The following is a 22,889-nucleotide window of genomic DNA, read 5'->3' on the forward strand; positions in this document are numbered from 1 at the left end:
AAGTGCATAAATTGTCATCAGTCAAAACCATCAGTTGCCTGACAGGTATATGCGGCATGGACAGGGGAACGCAGTAAGATGTGATCCCCTGTCTGTGCCGATCCATGTGAACAGATCGGCCCATTTAAATGAATGGGATCAGATTTGGCTTAATTTCTTGCGCATTTTTTGCAGTGCTGGAGGGAAAAGAAAACTGACAACGGACATATGTAAAGGGAGCCTAAGGACAATCGCCCCTAGTGAGAAATTTAAAACAGCCTTTTGGGACATGCACTGATGTGAATGTCACAAATATATGTGGAGTAGATGAGGCTTTCCCGGCAGGGATGCCCTTGTCCGTGACAATCCGACTTCTGGAGCGCTCACCAAGGGATGACACGATTCTTGTTCTCTTTTAGTGTTTTTATTTTTAGCACACACAAAAGAAATAAAGATGGTTTGCAAAGGACAACGCGTTTCAAAGGGTACTTCCTTCTTCGTCAGGACAATCGCCCCTAGTGTGAATGTGTCTGAGAGAGAAATTTAAAACAGCCTTTTGGGACATGCACTGATGTGAATGTCACAAATATATGTACAGCACTGCAGAATATGTTGGTGCTATATATATGGTACAGTAAACTTCACCATCTAAGCTTGTTATCTTCAAAGATGATTATCAGCCCAATCAGTTGAAATGAATAAATGAAAACTAATGTATTAGGAACACATGCTATACAACTGTGCCCTGCTAATTTATATATATAATGGTAACGATTAGTTTAATGGATTTCCAGCAAGTTTTTGTTATTTGGTTGCAGCTTCTTTTCATTTTAATATTTGTTCTATCTCGTGAATATACTGGATACACATAGACACATATACAATGTGTTATTCTGTCATTCTAATTCCTGTACAATCCCTGCATCCTCTTCACTCCTACTACATTGACTGGTGAAGTAGATTATGCAATATCCCTGCTTTCAAAATCTTAACCAAGATGTAAATATTTATCAATTAACGCTAACACAACACAGGCTGGATTAAAGACTTGAGACGAAAACATATCCTGTTGATCCATCCACAAGCATTTGTCATAGGCAGCACGGATTACATTTTAAAGTCTTTTTTTGTGATTTCAAGTTTTCTACATTTTGTGGTTTGTGACGCAGGCGTTCCTTGAAGCAGGATAAGGATGTTTCTCTGCTGCTATGATTATATCAGAGATGCTCTGCTTGTATCTATAAAGTTGATAGCAGACATCTTACACAAGGAAGCTGGAAGACAACATTCCTGCTTAGAGACAGTTCTTTCGCCTTGAAGTTCATCTCTTCCAGTCCTGCTGGTAATATAGTGATGATGATAGGTTAAAGCTGCACCTTAAAACTTGACCTGACATGTTGAACTGGTGTGTACGCTGACTGAGACAGGAGTGTCAGCAGTGCGTGTCTGTGTGCCCTCGGTGTAGGAGTACACCTAAGAACAAGATAAGAGAAACCCCCTGAGGGTCAGAGAGTATCAGTACAACCCCAGTGAACCTTGCTTGTCTCTTATAATTGCTTAAGCAAACATTATGGGGACATGTGGGCCCATTGCAGCTTAACAGCATGTGTAAACCAGAAGTTTCAAGTTTCTTACACGCACAGGAGCTTATGATCACGAATAACTTGGTGCCTGTGTGCATTTCTTTATTCTACTTAATAGAGTAGTGTTACAACTTCCTATTGGTAGACCATATGGATGTGTAAAATGGGGATGATCTTTCTGTTTGCCAACATCCTACAGCTGCAAAATATATAACAAAATATGTGCACTTGATGTTTTATTGTAAATCCACAATGATTTTATTTGCTTGATGAATTGCTTCATGTGTGCTTGCTGCACACTTGAGAATGTTTGCCAAACATTCCATACATTTATCTAACAGACAACAAGTGCAAGATCAAAGCAAATTATATACCTAAAATGATAGCAAAGGCTAAATAGTACCTTTTGTTTTGAAGCATCTGGACACGTTAGTGAATTGCATTAGCAGTCATTCTTGAAGATACTTTCACTAGAGATTCACTGATGGCAACAAGATGAGGCATGAAACATTAGCATAACTAGAACTCAGAGGGTCCCTTAACAAAGTGTTACTTAGTTCACAACAATTTATATTAATTGAAACAACAACATATGCTTTTACCTTCTGAGAGAGATACAAATGCTGTATGTTTGAGCTTTTGATGAAAGAAAAATCCATATCATAATGCTAGATAGCAGAAATCCTCCAAACTGTAAAGTTCCAAGAAAAAATGGAAAACCTTTCTACATCTTATTGGGCCCTTTCAGCTTTGGGTATAGCTATTCTTGTGCATGGTGAGTCAAATTCTCCAAACACATTTCACACTTGGGAGAGCGGGTACACCTCTGTCAGTGGTTATATCCGAGGGAACAAAATATCAGACATATTAGAATCAAGCATGCCAAATCCTTGCTTCCACCGATGATGTGGGGATGAACAACATTTACCTAATGTGTGTAGGCAGCTGAAAGAGACATTCATGTATACAAAACTTGATTCCAATTGAAAATACATAGCAAAAAGTAAAAATAATCCTCAATATATTGTAAATAACTATTTTAAGTAGTTTCGTACGTAATCCCATTACCACACAGTGGCCTAAAATTTGATAGTTATAGCTCATTGTCTAGTGTTATCACCTGTAGTTGGTCAATCATGCTCAGTTGCAGCACTATAAGTTACAAGAGGGTGAGCTATTTGTCTGTTGAACAGCAGATGATGGGAACTTGGAACTAACGTGAAAGGCGTAGTATAGGAGCACAATATGAAATACACAAGAATGTAAAGACTCATTCTTCAGTGGCCAAGGGAATACTAAGGAATGAGAACAACCTGAAGTAGATGTCAACAATGCATGACCAGCAGCCTTCTTTTACATTTTTGTGAATTTTTTTTGTAACTCCAGAATTCCACTTTATTAAGGGGCAATGGTTAGAGACTATCATACAACAGTTTATACCCTGTTCCCAGGCTACAAGATAACTGTGTAGAATAGCAGTTCCCAGCCTGGCATTTAGCAGTCATCCTGAAACTATGAAGTGACATGATTCAACCGATTTTATTCCAGTCAGATGGTATTGCATTGCTTCTACTTATGTTTTCCTTTATTCAAAGCCAGTTTATTTCTAGTGTCTCAGCCTATGTTGTCCTGTTTAGAAAAAGAGATGAGCACAGCTCTATTGCCAACAGTACTGGAAGTGTCTGAATAGTGACAGACCACTCATCGATTTCTGTTTTCTATGCTGGACAACCACTTGTATTCCGATAAGCCAATGCAAATCCCTTTTAAACTCACATTCAGGCCCATTTACACAATTATCACAATGCCATGTAAAGTAGAAAAGTTAGGCTTGACCCTTTTGTGTAATGTATCTAATGCAGACAAACAGAATATCAGATCAATTATTGATCCCAACTGCCCCTTTTGTGAGGTCAATGGCTAACATGGCTTTTATGCATCATTTACCTTGGGTTTTCTGTGAACAAAATTACATAGTTGTAGTCTATGTAGTGTAGATGATTTAAGATGGTTGCCCAGGCATCTGTACTGCCCAGCATGTCACCTGTGTCTTTTCACTCTTAAAATAAGATTGAGCAGGAGAACTGAAAGTAACACTCTAGTGGCCTAAAACATTCTTGATATCCTTATGAGCATTACACAGACTTGTAGACATTTACTACTATTGTTGAAATAGTCTACAAGTTTTGTTTGGATGTAACACCAGTACTGTGTGTATACAGTACTATAGAAACATGCTTCATTACCATTGCCAATACAATCATCCAAATTACAACAATAATAATTTTTATGTATCAGCGATAAACTATACTTTTATAGTTAATTGTTTTGTGGATCTAAATCCAATGGCCAAGGCAGATTGGGTCTGTAAAAAAATAAAGACTATACTAATATGATATTATCACAGTAGAACACAGACCTTGAATCCTGACATTTTTCTGACATTATTATGACACAGTCAAAACAAAAGAGCCTTTCCCAATACAACATAGGCTGTAGTGACATCTCACAATAGAATATAGCCTAGGAATGAGGATAATAATTAGTGTGACATCACCATAGAATACAGCCTATGAATGAGCACTAACAGCATCATATAGAGCTAAGCCTTTTGTGACATTAAAATAGAACACAGCATATAAATAAAAATACAGACAACTGTGGTAAACACAAAAATAATAGCTTATAAAAATGTATGCACAGGCTATTGTGACAGGAATTAAAAAAACAGACTTTATTGTAATATCGCTTTAGAGTACAATGTAGGATTAAAGGAATTATCCCACAAAACAAGTTTATGATGTTTTTATTGCTGGGGGTCTTAGTGGTGCATTCTGCTTGACTCTTTCCAGCCTTCTAGATGGACTATCACCGTACAGAACGCCATATGGTGGCATACAGAGTGCCTGCAGTCTTCATACAGTGTCCAGTGGCCTCAATGCTGTTTACAGAGGCTACTAGTGTTTTGTATTTCCAACAAGACTCCAGGGAGATGTCTAACTTAGGGCACAATTGGAGAGCATGATCACGGAGATTGTTAACAGAGCATTCACAAGTCTCATTCAATCATGTGTCCCTTTCCTGCAAACATCATTGGCTGTTTTTGGCTGTGTTTGTTACTGCACCTCTTCTCTCATTCACTTCAGTAAGAGCTGACCTTGCACTAATCCAACTTGACCACTACACAAGGCACGGAGCTCTGTAAAATAGCTGATCATTGGGGGTGCCATGTGTTGGCACCTCACCAATCTAATATTGAGGACCTATCATATGTTTTGCCTGAAAACTCCTTTTAATTAAGGAGTTGCATGTAAAATAATTCTGTAGTGAAAAGGAGTGCAGAAGGCTGATTAGACTGTAGCTCACTTTTATGTTGCATATAACCAAATGTGTACTTTGATCACAGCTTCCATAAAGAGTTTCTATGGGGGAGATTTATGATTTATCAAAACCTGTGTAGAGGAAAAGTGGAGCAGCTGCCCATAGCAACCAATGAGATTGCTAATTTAATTTTTTTTTTGAAGAAATCTGATTGGTTGCTTTGGGTAAATGCTCCACTCTTCCTCTACACAGGTTTTAATAACTCACTCCCTATGCCGTTACAAACATCTTAACTAGTAAATATTGTTGAACATGTACTGTGCTCTCTAACAATGTTTGTTTTGGGGGTAAGTTTTATTGTTTAGCATAGTTTGGCTGTATTGCACAATTCTGCCTTTTCCTTTTATTCCAGAAAGGAATATACATTTTTTCTCTCTCACTTTCTCCCTCCCTCTGCATTTTACTCCAGTTTTCACAACTTGATTTGTTTGGGGACTCATATAAATGTTTGATATTTTTGGTAACTGTGCACAGTCAGTAATCCTAGTGATTTTCTAGAAGAGCTCCTGTTTCCACACGAGTAGTCTCGGCTTTTAGCATCCCTAACACAGATTGACAGGCCCTCCATCCAATTTCCAACTGGTTAATGTCCAACTTTAGGAAGACCTATTTGGTTTATTATTAACTTATTTCCTGTTATTTAAGTTGCATAATGCCAGCTTTCTGTATTCTGCAATTAATGAAAATATTGGCATTTCTTTGCATTACTACAACACTAGGAGGAAAGAAAAGGGAGGAGAGTGCTGACATGTGTGGGCTATTACTCCAAAGCATAATCCATGGATGTACATAGCGGTGCAGCGGCTGGGGCAGGCAGAGTTCAGCTAAGACAATCTGGGAACTCCATTCTAACAGAAGGAGACACGAAAATAAATACAATGTCAAAAAGAAACTAAGTGCACTAACCAGAATATATGGATTTTAAATCTTCATTCCGGGATTCAGAGTTGTGGGATGGTGTGGATAGATGCTGACAGGGGCACCCACAGATTTATTTATTTATTTGCATTATCTTGAGTAAATGTCAGCCCAGGGTTAGAGTGTATTATAGTAGGGAGCTTCTCTGTCATCAGATCCAGGCTACTTTACCATATCCCATGTCTATTGTGTCTAAAGTAGAATATGGGCTGCTAATTGTATGTGCATCATTGGGATGATTCATTTCAGACCAGTGGTGGGTAATGTTAAATCCCAGCTGCCTTTCAGGTTGATTTTCAGAATGCTGCCTCTTATACCGAGAATAATTTTTAAAAGTATACTGTATATACTAAAAATACTGATACATTGTATGTGCATCTAAAATTTTGGGAATAACAGTTCACTATATTTTTTTACATTTTATGGTCAAACAAATTTCAGCAGGACGCAGCTCATTTTCACCTTAAGGATGCAGCCCTTTTTTGCAAATCTGACCACTGTCACTTTAAGCATCAATAACTCTGGGATGCTTTTACTTTTTCATTCTGATTCCGAGATTGTTTTTTCGTGACATATTCTTCTTCATGGTAGTGGTAAATTTTCATCAATACTTGCATCATCATTTCAAAATTTAGCATTTTTTTTGCTTTGAAACTCTCTGCTTATAAGAATATACAATATGTCTACTTTATATTTTCATCATAAAGTTGAGATGTTTTTACTTTTGGAAGACATCAGAGGGCTTCAAAGTTCAGCAGCAATATTTAAATTTTTCACAAAATTTTCTAAATCGGAATTTTTCAAGGACCAGTTCAGTTTTGAAGTGTATTTGAAGGGCCTTAATATTAGAAATACCCCATAAATGACCCATTATAATAACTGCACCCCTGAAAGTATTCAAAATGACATTCAGTAAGTGTGTTAACCCTTTAGGTGTTTCACAGGAATAGCAGCAAAGTGAAGGAGAAAATTCAAAATCTTCATTTTTTTACACTCGCATGTTCTTGTAGACCAGGTTTTAGAATTTTTACAAGGGGTAAAGGGAGAGAAATCTTCCTAAATTTGTAACCCAATTTCTCTCGAGTAAGGAAATACCTCATATGTGTATGTTAAGTGCTCTGTGGGTGCACTAGAGGGCTAAGAAGGGAAGGAGCGACAACGGGATTTTGGAGAGTGAGTTTTTCTGAAATGGTTTTTGGGGGGCATGTCACATTTATGGTGCCAGAACAGCAAAAAAACAGCAAAAAATGGCATACTATTTTGGAAACTACACCCCTCAAGGAATGTAACAAGGTGTCCAGTGAGCCTTAACACCCCACAAGTGTTTGACAACTTTTCGTTAAATTTGGTTGTGTAAATTATTTTATAGAATTTTTTCCCCCAAATTTTACATTTTTACAAGGGGTAATAGGAGAACATGCCCCTCAAAATTTGTAACCCTATCTCTTCTAAGTATGGAAATACCCCATGTTAGGACGTAAAATGCTCTGCGGGGAACTACAATGCTCAGAGAGAGTCACATTTGGCTTTTGGAAAGCAAATTTTGCTGAAATGGTTTTTTGGAGGGGCATGTCACATTTAGGAAGCCCCTATGGTGCCAGAACAGCAAAAAAAAAAACACATGGCATTCTATTTTGGAAACTACACCCCTCAAGGAACGTAACAAGGGGTACAGTGAGCATTAACATCCCACAAGTGTTTGACGACTTTTTGTTAAAGTCGGATGTGTAAATGAAAAAAAAGTTTTTTTCACTAAAATGCTGTTTTTCCCCCAAATTTTACATTTTTTCAAGGGGTAATAGAAGAAATGGGGTTACAAATTTTGGGGGTCATTTTCTCCTGAGTATGGAAATACCCCATGTGTGGACGTCAAGTGCTCTACTGGCACACTACAATGCTCAGAAGAGCAGGAGCGCCATTGGGCTTTTGGAGAGAGAATTTGGTTGGAATAGAAGTTGGGGGCCATGTGCATTTACAAAGCCCCTTGTGGTGCCAGAACAGTGGACCCCCACATGGGACTCCCTTTTGGAAACAACACCCCTCACAGAATTTAATAAGGGGTGCAGTGAGTATTTACACCCCACTGGCGTTTGACAGATCTTTGGAACAGTGGGCTGAGCAAATGAAAAAATAAATTTTTCATTGCAACGGACCACTGTTCCAAAAATCTGTCAGACACCTGTGGAGCATAAATGCTCACTGTACCCCTTATTATATTACGTGAGGGGTATAGTTTCCAAAATGGGGTCACGTGGGGGGGGGGGGTCCATTGTTCTGGCACTATAGGGGCTTTGTAAACGCATGTGGCCTTCAATTCCGGAAAATGTTTCTCTCTAAAAGCCCAATGGTGCTCCTTCTCTTCTGAGCATTGAGGTTCGCCCGCAGAGCACTTTACATCTACATATGGGGTATGTTCTTACTCAAAAGAAATGGGGTTACAAATTTTGGGGTGCTTTTTCCCCCTATTTTACCATGTGAAAATGAAAAATTTAGGGTATCACCAGCATTTTAGTTAAAACATTATTTTTTTTCATTTTCCCATCTAACTTTAGAAAATACGTCAAACACCTGTGGGGTGTTAAGGCTCACTATACCCCTTGTTACATTCCATGAGGGATGTAGTTTCCAAAATGGGGTCACACGTGGGTATTTATTTTTTTTGCGTTTGTGTCAGAACGGCTGTAAAATCAGCCACCCCTGTGCAAATCACCAATTTAGGCCTCAAATGTACATGGTGCGTTCTCACTCCTGAGCCTTGTTGAGGGCCTGCAGAGCATTTTACATCCACATATGGGGTATTTCCGTACTCAGGAGAAATTGCGTTACAAATTTTGGAGGTCTTTTTTTTCCTTTTACCTCTTGTGAAAATAAAAAGTATGGGGCAACACCAGCATGTTAGTGTAAAAAATGTTATTTCTTTACACTAACAGGCTGGTGTAGACCGCAACTTTTCCTTTTCATAAGGGGTAAAAGGAGAAAAAGCCCCCCAAAATTTGTAACGCAATATCTCCCGAGTACGGAAATACCCCATATGTGGCCCTAAACTGTTTCCTTGAAATACGACAGGGCTCTGAAGTGAGAGAGCACCATGCACATTTGAGGACTAAATTAGGGATTGCATAGGGGTGGACATAGGGGTATTCCATGTCAGTGATTCCCAAACAGGGTGCCTCTAGCTGTTGCTAAACTCCCAGCATGCCTGGACAGTCAGTGGCTCTCCGGAAATGCTGGGAGTTGTTTTTTTTGCAACAGCTGGAGGCTCAGTTTTGGAAACACTGCCGTACGATACGTTTTTAATTTTTTGTTGGGGGGGGGCAGTGTAAGGGGGTGTATATGTAGTGTTTTATCCTTTATTATGCGTTAGTGTAGAGTACTTTTTTAGGGTACATTCGCTCTGGCGGGTTTACGGTGAGTTTCCCGCTAGTAGTTTGCACTGCGGCGGAAAACTTGCCGCAGATCAAACTTGAGGCAGGAAACTCACTGTAAACCCACCCGTGTGAATGTACCCTGTACATTCACATGGGGGGGGGGCAAACCTCCATCTGTTGCAAAACTACAACTCGCAGCATGCACTGACAGACCGTGCATGCTGGGAGTTGTACTTTTGCAAAAGCTGGAGGCACACTGGTTGGAAAACCTTCAGTTAGGTTCTATTTCCTAACTCAGTATGTTCCAACCAGTGTGTCTCCAGCTGTTGCAAAACTACAACTCCCAGCATGTACTGATCGCCAAAGGGCATGTTGGGAGATATAGTTATACAACAGCTGGAGGTACGCAACTACAACTCCCAGCATGAAGAGACAGCCATTTGCTGTTCGTGCATTCTGGGAGTTTTAGTTTTGCAAGATTTAGAGGGCCACAGTTTAGAAACCACCGCACAGTGATCTCCAAGCTGTGGCCCTCCAGTTGTTGCAAAACTACAAATCCCAGCATGCCCAGACAGCAAACTGTTGTGTGGGCATTCTGGGAGTTGTAGTTTTGCAAGATCTAGAGGGTTACAGTTTAGGGAGATCACTGCACAGGGATCTCCAAACCATAGCCCTCCAGCTGTTGCAAAACTACAAATGCCAGCATGCCCACATAGCAGTTTTCTGTGTGGGCATGCTGGGATTTGTAGTTTTGCAACATCTGGAGGGCTACAGTTGAGAGACCACTGTATAGAACTGAACTGAACTTTAACCCTGCCCCCGATCTGCTATTGGTTGGTCGCTTCTGACCCACCAATAGCAGGGATAGGAGGGGTGGCACCCCTGCCACCTAACTCCTATCCGTTCAGGGGGACCTTGGACACCCCCAATCCCCCTTATTTTCCGGGTCACTGGAGACCCGTATGACCCGGAATCAACGCAGATTGCCGTTCTGTGCCGTCCCGGCTCGATCACCCTGTCCGGTGACGTGGTGATCCAGGAACACTGCGTCGTAAATGTACAGTGCTGTGCGTTAAGATGCTCTAAGCAGCGCCGTACATTTACGGCGCATGTCCTTAAGGGGTTAATGTCATGCAACCTTTTTTAATCAGGTGGGATGGATTATAGTGGTGCACTTTAGAACAGGGGTGTAGCTATAGAAGCAGCAGAGGTAGCAGTCGCACCGGGGCCCTGGTGACTAAGGGGGCCCCACAAGATATTACATGTGGAATCTACATCCCATAATTTTTTTCCCCAATGCTTAGTTTGTGCAGAAACCACATCAGGCAGCCAGACATGAGTTAGCCCCTTTGAATGGGAATATAGACCACTTTGAAATCTGCAATAAAAAACTACTGTAAACTCTGGTATACTGTTACTAAATTAAAGCATTGGTTGTGAAGAAAGATTCAAAAATAAATAATAATAATAATAAAAAAAAAACAGAGATAAGGACATAAAGGGTGTTAGACATTTCAAACCACCTTTTGTTTACATAGCTGAAGCAATGATGTGCACTTATACCCACGTCACCACTGAAGCCAGTCACGGGCCTCAGCATTTTCTTAACATATACACTGCAAAGGCCAGTGTTTTGGTGCAGTGAGGGCAAAGGTAATGTCATGTAAGCAAAGCTGGTGGTTAGGGCTGGAGTGGAGGCACTGGACAAGGCAAGGTTTTTTAGCACATTTTTAACTCTGGTGAAATGTTTCAATAACTTGGCAAACCCCTTTCAATGTTATGCTCAGATATTCACTTTTCACATTTATACATGTAAATGTACACCTACAAGCAAGTACAGCGTATTGTCACACATCTGATGGAAATTAAACTCCATTTTGCATGCATATTTTGAGCAAAGCCATAATATGACAGTCTAGAGGATAAGCGTTTATGGAAACATCTGCTTATTTTGTATAACATTGTTCTGTCAAGCGATGTACAGTGGGGAGAACAAGTATTTGATACACTGACGATTTTGCAGGTTTTCCTACTTACAAAGCATGTAGAGGTCTGTAATTATTATCATAGGTACTCTTCAACTGTGAGAGAGACAGAATCTAAAAAATCCAGAAAATCACATTGTATGATTAAAAAAAATAATTTGCATTTTATTGCATGACACAAGTATTTGATTCCGGCTCTCTCAGATCTGTTATTTTTTCTTTAAGAAGCCCTCCTATTCTCCACTCATTACCTGTATTAACTGCACCCGTTACATGTATAAAAGACACCTGTCCACACACTCTATCAAACAGACTCCAACCTCTCCACAATGGCCAAGACCAGAGAACTGTTTAAGGACATCAGGGATAAAATTGTAGACCTGCACAAGGCTGGGGTGGTTTACAGGGCAATAGGCAAGCAGCTTGGTGAAAAAGCAGCAACTGTTGGCACAATTATAAAAAAATGGAAGAGGTTTAAGATGGGGTCTGGGGCTCCATGCAAGATCTCACCTCGTGGGGCATCAGTCATCATGAGGAAGGTGAGGGATCAGCCCAGAACTACACGGCAGGACCTGGTCAATGACCTGAAGAGAGCTGGCACCACAGTCTCCCAGAAAACCATTAGTAACATGCTACGCCATCATGGATTAAAATACTGTAGCGCTCACAAGGTCCCCCTGCTCAAGCCAGCACATGTCCAGGCCCATCTGAAGTTTGCCAATGACCATGTGGATGATCCAGAGGAGGAATAGGAGAAGGTCATGTGGTCTGATGAGACAAAAAATAGAGCTTTTTGGTCTAAACTCTACTCGCCGTGTTTTCAGGAAGAAGAAGGATGAGTACAATACCAAGAACACCATCCCAACCGTGAAGCATGGAGTTGGAAGCATCATTCTTTGGGGCTGCTTTTCTGAAGAGGGGACAGGACGACTGCACCGTTTTGAGGGGAGGATGGATGGGGCCATGTATCGTGAGATCTTGGCCAACATCATCCTTTCCTCAGTAAGAGCATTGAAGATAGGTCGTGGCTGGGTATTCCAGCATGACAACAACCCAAAACACACAGCCAAGGCAACTAAGGAGGTGCTCTGACCTAGGCGGTCTCCAGACCTGAACCCAATAGAAAATCTTTGGCGGGAGCTGAAAGTCTGTATTGCCCAATGGCAACCTTGAAACCTGTAGGATCTGGAGAAGGTCTGTATGGAGGAGTGGGCCAAAATCCCTGCTGTAGTGTGTGCAAACCTGGTCAAGAAATACAGGAAATGTTTTATCTCTGTAATTTCTAACAAAGGTTTCTGTACCAAATATTAAGTTATGCTTTTCTGATGTATCAAATACTCATGTCATGCATTAAAATGCTAATTAATTTCTTAAAAATTAGACAATGTAATTTTTGGGATTTTTGTTTTAGATTCAGTCTCTCTGTTGAAGAGTACCTAAGATAAAAATGACAGACCTCTACATACTTTGTAAGTAGGAAAACCTGTAAAATCGGCAGTGTATCAAATACTTGTTCTCCTCACTGTATATATACTGTGAGCAGTCTAAAATTTGTTTATACTCCTGTGCACAAATGAGGGATAAATAAGTATGCTATGTTATATGGTTTTCACTCATGTTCATGTTTTGCCACTAAGGATCTGTTCACTTCACATAAGGTTATACTTCAGAAGTACATCTCGATATATAACTCATATATATATATATATATATTTATTTATATATATATTCAGTTACATACTTCTTTTACTTTTTAGTGTCCTTTTGTAGCATTTTTATTTCTTTATTTTAGCTGGACAAGGGTAAAAAATCATGAGCAGTCATTTTGATAAAGTCCTTAGATAAAATAAGGACAGCTGCAGTGTAAAGGTACCTAAACGTTCATCTGGTCAACAGATACCTCTTCCAATTCCTTAATACACATGAGATAGCTGTCCCCTATATGTTCATCTGGTCTTTGATATCTCTCCCAATCCCTACATACACATGGGATAGCTGTTAGCAGAACGTTTATCTAGTCCACAGCTAGTACTCACCTGGTTTCTCCTGATCCTTCCATACACACAAATATGCAGCCTGGCCCGATCATTCATGTGTTCTGAAAGGAGAGAGGAGGGGTTAGCCAGTGCCAGACCCCTCTAGTGGTGGCTTATCTCTCTATAAACAGAAGAGATGGGTTGTTGCAATCCTTTATGCCTAATCCCTTTCTCCTCCGACAACATATTGGGGAGATTTATCAAAAACTGTGCAGAGCAAGAGTGGGGCAGATGCCAATGGCAACCAACCAGATTGCTTCTTTCATTTTTAAAGAGACCTGTGAAAAATGACATAAACAATCTGAGGGGTTGCCATAGGCAACTGCACCGCTCTTCCTCTACACAGGTTTTGATAAATCTCCCCCATTGTTGGCTGAGAGGCAATCCATGTGCCATGTGTATTGCAAATCCATGTGCCATGTGCAAATCCAAGTATTGCAAATCCATTGTAACCCTCTGCTTAGCACCAGCATCCAACAGCTATTTACCAGCAGAGACATTGGCTCACATTTATTTAAAAAAAAATAACACATTTCACAACAAAGTAAAGCAGGTAGATGGAAAGATGTGTGTCAAATTTATTGAAAGGCACATGCATCTGTACAAACTTGATATATATAATAATAATATTGAAGGTTTTCATATAGTAAGGACTAAACATTTACAATGCATTCAGAAAGTCATAGAAACATAGAATTTCGGCAGATAAGAACCATTTGGCCCATATAGTCTTCCCAATAATCTGCAGGAAGGCTATTCCATGCATCCACTACTCTCTCAGTAAAGTAATACTTCCTGATATTACTTTTAAACCTTTGCCCCTCTAATTTAAAACAATGTCCTCTTGTAGTAGTTTTTCTTCTTTTAAATATGCCCTCCTCCTTTACCGTGTTGATTCCCTTTATGTATTAAAAGTCTCTATCATATCCCCTCTGTCTCTTCTTTCTTCCAAGCTATATATGTTAAGGTCCTTTAACCTTTCCTGGTAAGTTTTATCCTGCAATCCATGTACTAGTTTAGTAGCTCTTCTCTGAACTCTCTCTAGAGTATCTATATCCTTCTGGAGATACGGCATCCAGTACTGCGCACAATACTCCAAGTGAGGTCTCACCAGTGCTCTGTACAGCGGCATGAACACTTCTCTCTTTCTACTGCTTATACCTCTCCCTATACATCCAAGCATTCTGCTAGCGTTTCCTGCTGCTCTATTACATTGTCTTCCTACCTTTATGTCTTCTGAAATAATTACTCCTAAATCCCTTTCCTCAGATACTGAGGTCAGAACTGTGTCAAATATTCTATATTCTGCACGAGGGTTTTTATGCCCCAGGTGCATTATCTTGCACTAATTCACATTAAATTTCAGTTGCCAGAGTTCTGAGCATTCCTCTAGTTTTCCTTCTAGTCTTCAGACCCTTTCACTTTTCACATTTTGTTATGTTGAAAAATTCAAAACTTCTCCATCAATTTGCACTCGGTACCCTTTAATAAGACTGTGAAAACAAAATTTTTGATCTTTTTTTGCAAATTTATTAAAAAGGAAAAACTTAAATTTCTCATGGCCATAAGTGTTCAAACCCGTTGCTATGAATCTACCAATCTGGGCTTAATGGCAGAGTTGCCAGAAAGAAGCCTGTCCTCAGTAAAAGACACATAAAAGCCCACCTGAAGTTTGCAAAAGCACATGTAACCAAAATTGACCTTTTTGGTCCAAAGGATTGGGTGTTATGATGTCTGATCGTGGGGGGTCCTGCCGTTTGGACCCCCACGATCTTCGGGCCGGCACCCCGACGTTCGGAACATTTATATTAAGAACACCGTGTTCAGGCGGCCATGGTCATGAGGTCACGCCCCTTCCATTCATGTCTATGGGAGGGGCGTGACGAGTGACCACAGCCATTATGCCCCCTCCCATAGACATGAATGGTGTGTGGTGTGACATCACAACCACGGCCACCCTAACCCAGCATTCCAGGGGCCCCTCCAGTCGGACCGCCTGCAACCAGACATCATATCCCCTATCCTTTGGATAGGGGATAAGATGTTTAAGGGGGGAGTATCCTTTAATTCTAAGCATCCTGTCTGAAGGGTAAACCAGGCACTGCTCATTATCTCCCCATTACCAACACTAAAGTGAAGCATGGTGGTAGCATCATGCTGTTGATCTGTTTTTCAGTTGCTGGGACAGGGAGACTGGTCAGGGTTGACAATGACCCCAAGCACACAACCCAGATGACACAGGAGTGACTTAGGGACAGTCAGAGCCCTGACTTGAACCCAGTTTCTGAAGAAACCTGATAATGGCTGTCCACCAACATCTTACTGCAGAGAAGAATTGCAGAAAATACTCAAACCAGGTGTATAAACCTTGTGGCATCAAATCCAAGAAGCCTGGGGGGTGTGATAACTGCCAAAAGAGCTTCAACAAAGTACTGAGTAAAGGGTCTAAATACTTACTTCAATGCAATATTACATTTTTTTTTACTTTGTCATTATGGAGTAATGAGTGCAAAATGAGAAAAACTTCATTTTATTTAGCACAAAACCGCAACATAACAAAATGTAAATGCAGTGACCCCCCGACCTACGATTGCCCCGACATACGATAATTTCAACATACGATGTTGAAGGCAGCATGTTGAAGGCAGCATCAATATACAATGCTTTTGTATGTCGGGGCCATCGCATAAACGGCTATCCGGCAGCGCTGACTGCTTCAGCAGCTGGCGGATAGCCATTTAATGTGCCCTGTGTGGTCCGGTGGTGATCACTCACCTGTCCCCGTCACTCCGGACCGTCCTCTTCAGGATCCCTTGCATCGCCATCGCTCTCCTTCGTCGTCATCACGTTGCCGCACATGCCGCCCCATCATCCTATAGGAGCGGCGTGTGCAACGACGTGATGACGGCGATGAAGAGCGACGATCCCAGGCAGCAGAGACAGTCCGGAGCGGTGGGGACACCCCGGGGACGCGGCGACAGCGATGGAGGGCGACATCCAGGGCAGCGGTGACAGTCCGGACAGGTGAGTATAATTTCCTATTCTTAACATTGCACGGATCCCTCAACATACGATGGTTTTAACTAACGATGGTTCATTTGGAACGAATTACCATCGTATGTTGAGGGACCATTGTAAAAGTGAAATGGTCTGAAAACATTCAAATGCATTGTTCATTTAAACAAAACACAACATGAATGCAAAGAGATCTGTATATGATTATTAAAAAATGTATGTTGTATCACTTGGTGACAGAACAAGCCATAAAACTAGGATGTGACTTATTGTTAAAGGGGTACTCTGCTGGAAAACTTTTTTTTTTTTTTTTTTTTATCAACTGGTGCCAGAAAGTTCTGTCTGTGCACAGTGCTCTCTGCTGACACCTCTGTCCATGTCAGGAACTGTCCAGAGCAGGAACAATTCCCCATAGCAAACCTTTCCTGCTCTCGACAGTTCCTGACATGAACAGAGGTGTCAGCAGAGAGCACCGTGGACAGACAGAAGAAAAAAAAGAACTTCCTCTGTAGTATACAGCAGCTGATAAGTACTGGAAGGATTAAGATTTTTTAATAAAAGTAATTTACAAATCTGTTTAAAGGAAAACTGTCACTAAACTCCCTCTGCACTAACCAGAGGTACTGGCTGGAAGTGTGGGGGACGCTGATCAATATGCTGCCTACCATGCCCAGATCGTCCAGCCGTTGTCTTCATTATTCCTGATATGCAAACGATCTTCTAACTGGCACGGGCGGGGTGACATGTCTCCATCTGACACTGTGACGTCAGCGCCGCTCTACTGCAGCACCGACCTGCTTATGAATATTCATCCCCTACCTCCGCCTCTCCCTCTCCTCCCCGATCTGTACAGGACTCTACTGCGCTGAGGCTTCTTCCGTTTTCCACCATTTTCCACTGGAGTACCCCCTTTAATCCTTCCAGTACTTATCAGCTGCTGTATGCTCCAGAGGAATTTTTTTTTTTTCATTTTGAATTTCTTTTCTGTCTGGCAACAATGCTCTCTGCTGACAGACCTCCGCGATCAGACATCTTATCCCTTATCCTTTGGATAGGGGATAAGATGATTTTCGGCAGCGTACCCCTATAAGCGCAAAATGGGCTTCATCCTTAAGGGTTTAAAGTCAGAGGGATCCCATAGGTTCTGTTGGTGTTCAGCACGTACAGGATCCAGAACTGCTGTTTTCTTCTAGTTCTGCTCCTATAATAGAGCACAGTAACAAAAATCCCTGATGTACACGTGAACAAGGCCTTATGTTGCCACTATTTTAATTCATTGCTGTATGTCTTGTACTAAACACTCTGGTAATTACTTTTATTTCCACCTTTGTATATCTTCCACTGATCTGATGTAAATATTTGCATAATAAACACTTTACAAAAATCCTGCTGATCCCAATAAACAACCCAAAGGTGATACATATGTGCAGTATGCCCAGTAGGAAGGAAGTTGACAGTGTGGGGGATTATTTATTAAAACCAGTCCAGAGGAAAAGTTGCTTAGTTGCCCATAGCAACCAATTAGATTGCTTCTTTCATTTTTGGAAAGTCCTCTGAAAAATGAAAGAAGCGATCTGATTGGTTGCTATGGGCAACTCAGCAACTTTTCCTCTGGACAGGTTTTAATAAATCTTTAACCCCTTAAGGACGGAGCCCATTTTCACCTCTAGGACGAAGCCCTTTTTTGCAAATCTGACCACTGTCACTTTAAACATTAATAACTCTGGAATGCTTTTAGTTATCATTCTGATTCTGAGATTGTTTTTTCGTGACATATTCTACTTTAACTTAGTGGTAAAATTTTGTGGTAACTTGCATCCTTTCTTGGTGAAAAATTCCAAAATTTGATGAAAAGGAAAAAAATAATTTTTTTTTGGATTCACATATACAATATGTCTACTTTATGTTTGCATCATAAAATTGACGAGTTTTTACTTTTGGAAGACACCAGAGGGCTTCAAAGTTCAGCAGCAATTTTCCAATTTTTCACAAAATTTTCAAACTCGCAATTTTTCAGGGACCAGTTCAGGTTTGAAGTGGATTTGAAGGGTCTTCATATTAGAAATACCCCATATATGACCCCATTATAAAAACTGCACCCCCCAAAGTATTCAAAATGACATTCAGTAAATGTTTTAACCCTTTAGGTGTTTCACAGGAAAAGCAGCAAAGTGAAGGAGAAAATTCAAAATCTTCATTTTTTACACTCGCATGTTCTTGTAGACCCAATTTTTGAATTTTTACAAGGGGTAAAAGGAGAAAATGTATACTTATATTTGTAGCCCAATTTCTCTCGAGTAAGCACATACCTCATATGTCTATGTAAAGTATTCGGCGGGCGCAGTAGAGGGCTCAGAAGTGAAGGAGCGACAAGGGGATTTTAGAGAGTACGTTTTTCTGAAATGGTTTTTGGGGGGCATGTCACCTTTAGGAAGCCCCTATGGTGCCAGAACAGCAAAAAAAACACATGGCATACCATTTTGGAAACTAGACCCCTTGAGGAACGTAACAAGGGATAAAGTGAGCCTTAATACCCCACAGGTGTTTCACGACTTTTGCATATGTAAAAAAAAAAAAATAAATTTCACTCAAATTTGGGTTTCCCCCCAAATTTCACATTTTTGCAAGGGTTAATAGCAGAAAAGACCCCCCAAAATTTGTAACCCCATCTCTTCTGAGTATGGAGGTACCCCATAAGTGGACCTGAAGTGCACTACGGGCGAACTACAATGCTCAGAAGGGAAGGCGTCATATTTGGCTTTTTGAGAGCAAATTTTGCTCGGGGGGCATGTCGCATTTAGGAAGCCCCTATGGTGCCAGAACAGCAAAATAACCCCCACATGGCATACCATTTTGGAAACTAGACCCCTCACAGAATGTAATGAGGGGTACAGTGAGCATTTACCCCCCACTGGTGTCTGACAGATCTTTGGAACAGTGGGCTGTGCAAAATTTTTCATTTTCACGGACCACTGTTCCAAAGATCCGTCAGACACCTGTGGGGTGTAAATTCTCACTGCACTCCTCATTACATTCCGTGAGGGGTGTAGTTTCCGAAATGGGGTCACATGTGGGTGTGTTTTTTTTTTTTTTGCGTTTGTCAGAACCGCTGTAACAATCAGCCACCTCTGTGCAAATCACCTCAAATGTACATGGCGCACTCTCCCTTCTGGGCCTTGTTGTGCGCTCCCAGAGCACTTTGCGCCCACATATGGGGTATCTCCGTACTCGGGAGAAATTGTGTTACAAATTTTGGGGGGCGTTTTTCCCTTTTACCTCTTGTGAAAATGAAAAGTATAGGGCAACACCAGCATGTTAGTGTAAAAAGTTAATTTTTTTACACTAACATGCTGGTGTAGACCCCAACTGTTCTTTTTCATAAGGGGTAAAAGGAGAAAAAGCCCCCCAAAATTTGTTAGGCAATTTCTCCCGAGTACGGTGATACCCCATATGTGACCCTATTCTGTTGCCTTGAAATACGACAGGGCTCCAAAGTGAGAGCGCCATGTGCATTTGAGGCCTGAATTAGGGACTTGCATAGGGGTGGACATAGGGGTATTCTACGCCAGTGATTCCCAAACAGGGCGCCTCCAGCTGTTGCTAAATTCCCAGCATGCTTGGACAGTCAATTGCTGTCCAGAAATGCTGGGAGTTTTTGTTTTGCAACAGCTGGAGGCTCCATCTTAGAAACACTGCCGTACAATACGTTTTTAATTTTTATTGGAGAAGGGGGGTGGGGGGGCAGTGTACGTGTGTATATGTAGTGTTTTACTCTTTATTTTATGTTAGTGTAGTGTAGTGTTTTTAGGTTACATTCACACTGGTGGCAGATTACACTGAGTCTCCCACTAGGAGTTTGAGCTGCGGCGGAAAATTTGCCGCATCTCAAATTTGCAGCGGGGAACTCACTGTAATCTGCCGCCAGTGTGAATGTAGCCTGTACATTCACACGGGAGGGGGGTCAAAACTACAACTCCCAGCATGCACTGACAGACCATGCATGCTGGGAGTTGTAGTTTTGCAACAGCTGGAGGCACACTGGCTGGAAAACCTTGAGTTAGGTTATGACCTAACTCAGTATTTTCCAACCAGTGTGCCTCCAGCTGTTGCAAAACTGCAACTCCCAGCATGTACTGATTGCGGAAGGGCATGCTGGGAGATGTAGTTATGCAATGGCTGGAGGCACGCAAGTACAACTCCCAGCATGCCAAGACAGTCTTATGCTGTTCCTGAATGCTGGGAGTTGTAGTTTTGCAAGATTTAGAGGGGTTCAAGTTGTAAATCACTGTCCAGTGGTCTCAAAACTGTGGCCCTCCAGATGTTGCAAAACTACAACTCTCAGCATGCCCAGCCAGCAAACTGCAACATCTGGAGGGCTACAGTTTGAGACCACTTAGTGATCTACAACCTGAACCCCCCTAAATATTGCAAACCTACAAGTCCCAGCATGCCCACACAGCAAACAGCTGTCTGGGCATGCTGGGAGTTGTAGTTTTGCAACATCTGGAGGGCCACGGTTTAGAGACCACTGTAAACTGTGGCCCTCCGGATGTTGCTAGGCAACAACTCACCTAGCAGGACCCGGAAGCCGCCGCCGCCGCACGTGGGGGATCCCCGCATGGAGGATCGCGATCCGGGATCCAGGTAGGGACCTTCGGCGCCGACCCTCCCTGGACGGTTCCCCCGTTTTGCCCGGACACCGATAGGTGGGCAAAGCGGGGGAACCGAACTTTAACCCCCCCCTCCCCCGGTCTGCTATCAGTCTGTCGCTCGGCCGACCAATAGCAGGGATAGGAGGGGTGGCACCCCTGCCACCAAACTCCTATCACTTTAGGGGGATCGAGGGTGTCTCGGACACCTACGATCCCTCTTATTTTCCGGGTCACCGGGTCACCAGTGACCCGTATGACCCGGAATCGCGCAGATCGCAGGTCTGAATTGACCTGCGATTTGCGCGCATCGCGGTCATGGGGGGGTCTCAGGACCCCCCTCGGCGATGTGCCGGGATGCCTGCTGTTAGATAACAGCAGTCATCCCGGTCCGATCACCGCTACCGGTGACGCGGCGCTCCCGGAACCCCGCGACGTACATGTACGTCGCCGCGCGCCAAGTGACACTTCGCGGCGCCGTACATGTACGTCGCTCGTCGTGAAGGGGTTAAAATTTAGAGAATGTTTGTGATCACTGACACAATTCTAAGGCTTTGTATTCTATTTATATATTATGCTACTTTGATTCTATTTAAATATATGCCATTTATTTATATAAATAAAACATGTTAACCAATCTTACAAATGGTATTTTATCTTTCTTATTCACTAGCTAATGTTCTGCTTGCCTTGATTTACAGGATGGGTTTTCTCATCCAAGATGCTTATGGAATATTCAGTGAGCTCCAAGTTCATTTTGCAAGCACACCTATTGATGACATGAAGGAATACTGCCAAACATTGGAAGGCAAAGCATGCTGTCTCTTGGGAATAAAGGTCTTGCAGAGAATCACACGTGGAAGGTCAGAATGCCTCTATTACAGTATTATGTATTAGATACACACAAAATGGTGTTGTCTAAATCAAAAATGATTTTAGTATAAGAAAGAGAAAACCGATTTGGAAGTTAGGTGAAATTAAAAAAATAAGGGCCTTCTGGAGGGCCTTTTAAAGGTCAATTTTTAATCATCTTTTGCAACGCGTTCTATAGTTTTTATCGGTACCATTTTTTATTAGATGGGTCTTTTTGAATCACTTTTTTAGGATTTATGAATTGACCAAAAATGATCTATTCTGGCATTTAGTATATTTTTTTGTTTACACTGTTCATCATGCAGGATCATAAATCATTATCTTTATACGGTATTTTCATAGTTTGGCCAATTCTGCATGCAGTGATAGCAAATGTTATCTTTTCTATGTTTACATTTTTTATTTGAAAAATGTGAAAAGGGGGTGATTTGCATTTTTATTAGGGAATGGGCTTTAAAAAAAATTGTTATATATTTTTTTACTTTTTTAACACTTTTTTAGTGACTGTTATAAGCAATCATCACATTGGTGACTATTAGGTGACTATTAAAAGCAATCATTGCATTGTTTATACTGATCAGTGCTATGAAAACTTCCACCCACCATATTAACTGATGACATTCATGTTGTTGTGGTGTGATCAGTCTCCTAATATCCCTGGTAAAGTGAATAGGTATATATAATAAATTATATAAAACCTTTCCTCAAGGATAGTGAAATAAAGAGAGAAAAAGAGAGAAAAAGGAGATAAAATGACCGAGAAAAAGGTGATGTGGAACCTAATAAATGTAAAATCAATAAGTTAAATGTCATAAAATAGATACTGAATAAATAATGATAGTAAATGAAAGTAAATGAATATTAAAATGATAATTAAAGACCTGAATCAAGGATAATGCAGTAAAATAATACAATATAATATTTAGTCACAAGATAATAACTTACCGTATATACTCGAGTATAGGCCGAGTTTTTCAGCACGATTTTTCGTGCTGAAAACACCCCCCTCGGCTTATACTCGAGTGAACTCCCCCACCCGCAGTGGTCTTCAACCTGCGGACCTCCAGAGGTGTCAAAACTACAACTCCCAGCAAGCCCGGGC

General features: G+C 41.2%; 1 protein-coding gene across 9 annotated transcripts in view; it reads left to right on the forward strand.

Annotated features, from left to right (window-relative positions):
• The window catches only part of SPIDR (scaffold protein involved in DNA repair), a 1,058,688-nt gene that overhangs the window by 739,017 nt on the left and 296,782 nt on the right, over nt 1-22,889 (forward strand). For all 9 annotated transcript variants that reach the window (XM_056521841.1, XM_056521842.1, XM_056521843.1 and 6 more), the window contains one exon: nt 21,616-21,777. In XM_056521841.1, coding sequence (XP_056377816.1) covers nt 21,616-21,777 — 162 coding nt within the window. The remainder of the gene's footprint in view (nt 1-21,615; nt 21,778-22,889) is intronic.

This window comes from Hyla sarda, chromosome 5, assembly GCF_029499605.1.
Source record: "Hyla sarda isolate aHylSar1 chromosome 5, aHylSar1.hap1, whole genome shotgun sequence".
NCBI lineage: Eukaryota > Metazoa > Chordata > Amphibia > Anura > Hylidae > Hyla > Hyla sarda.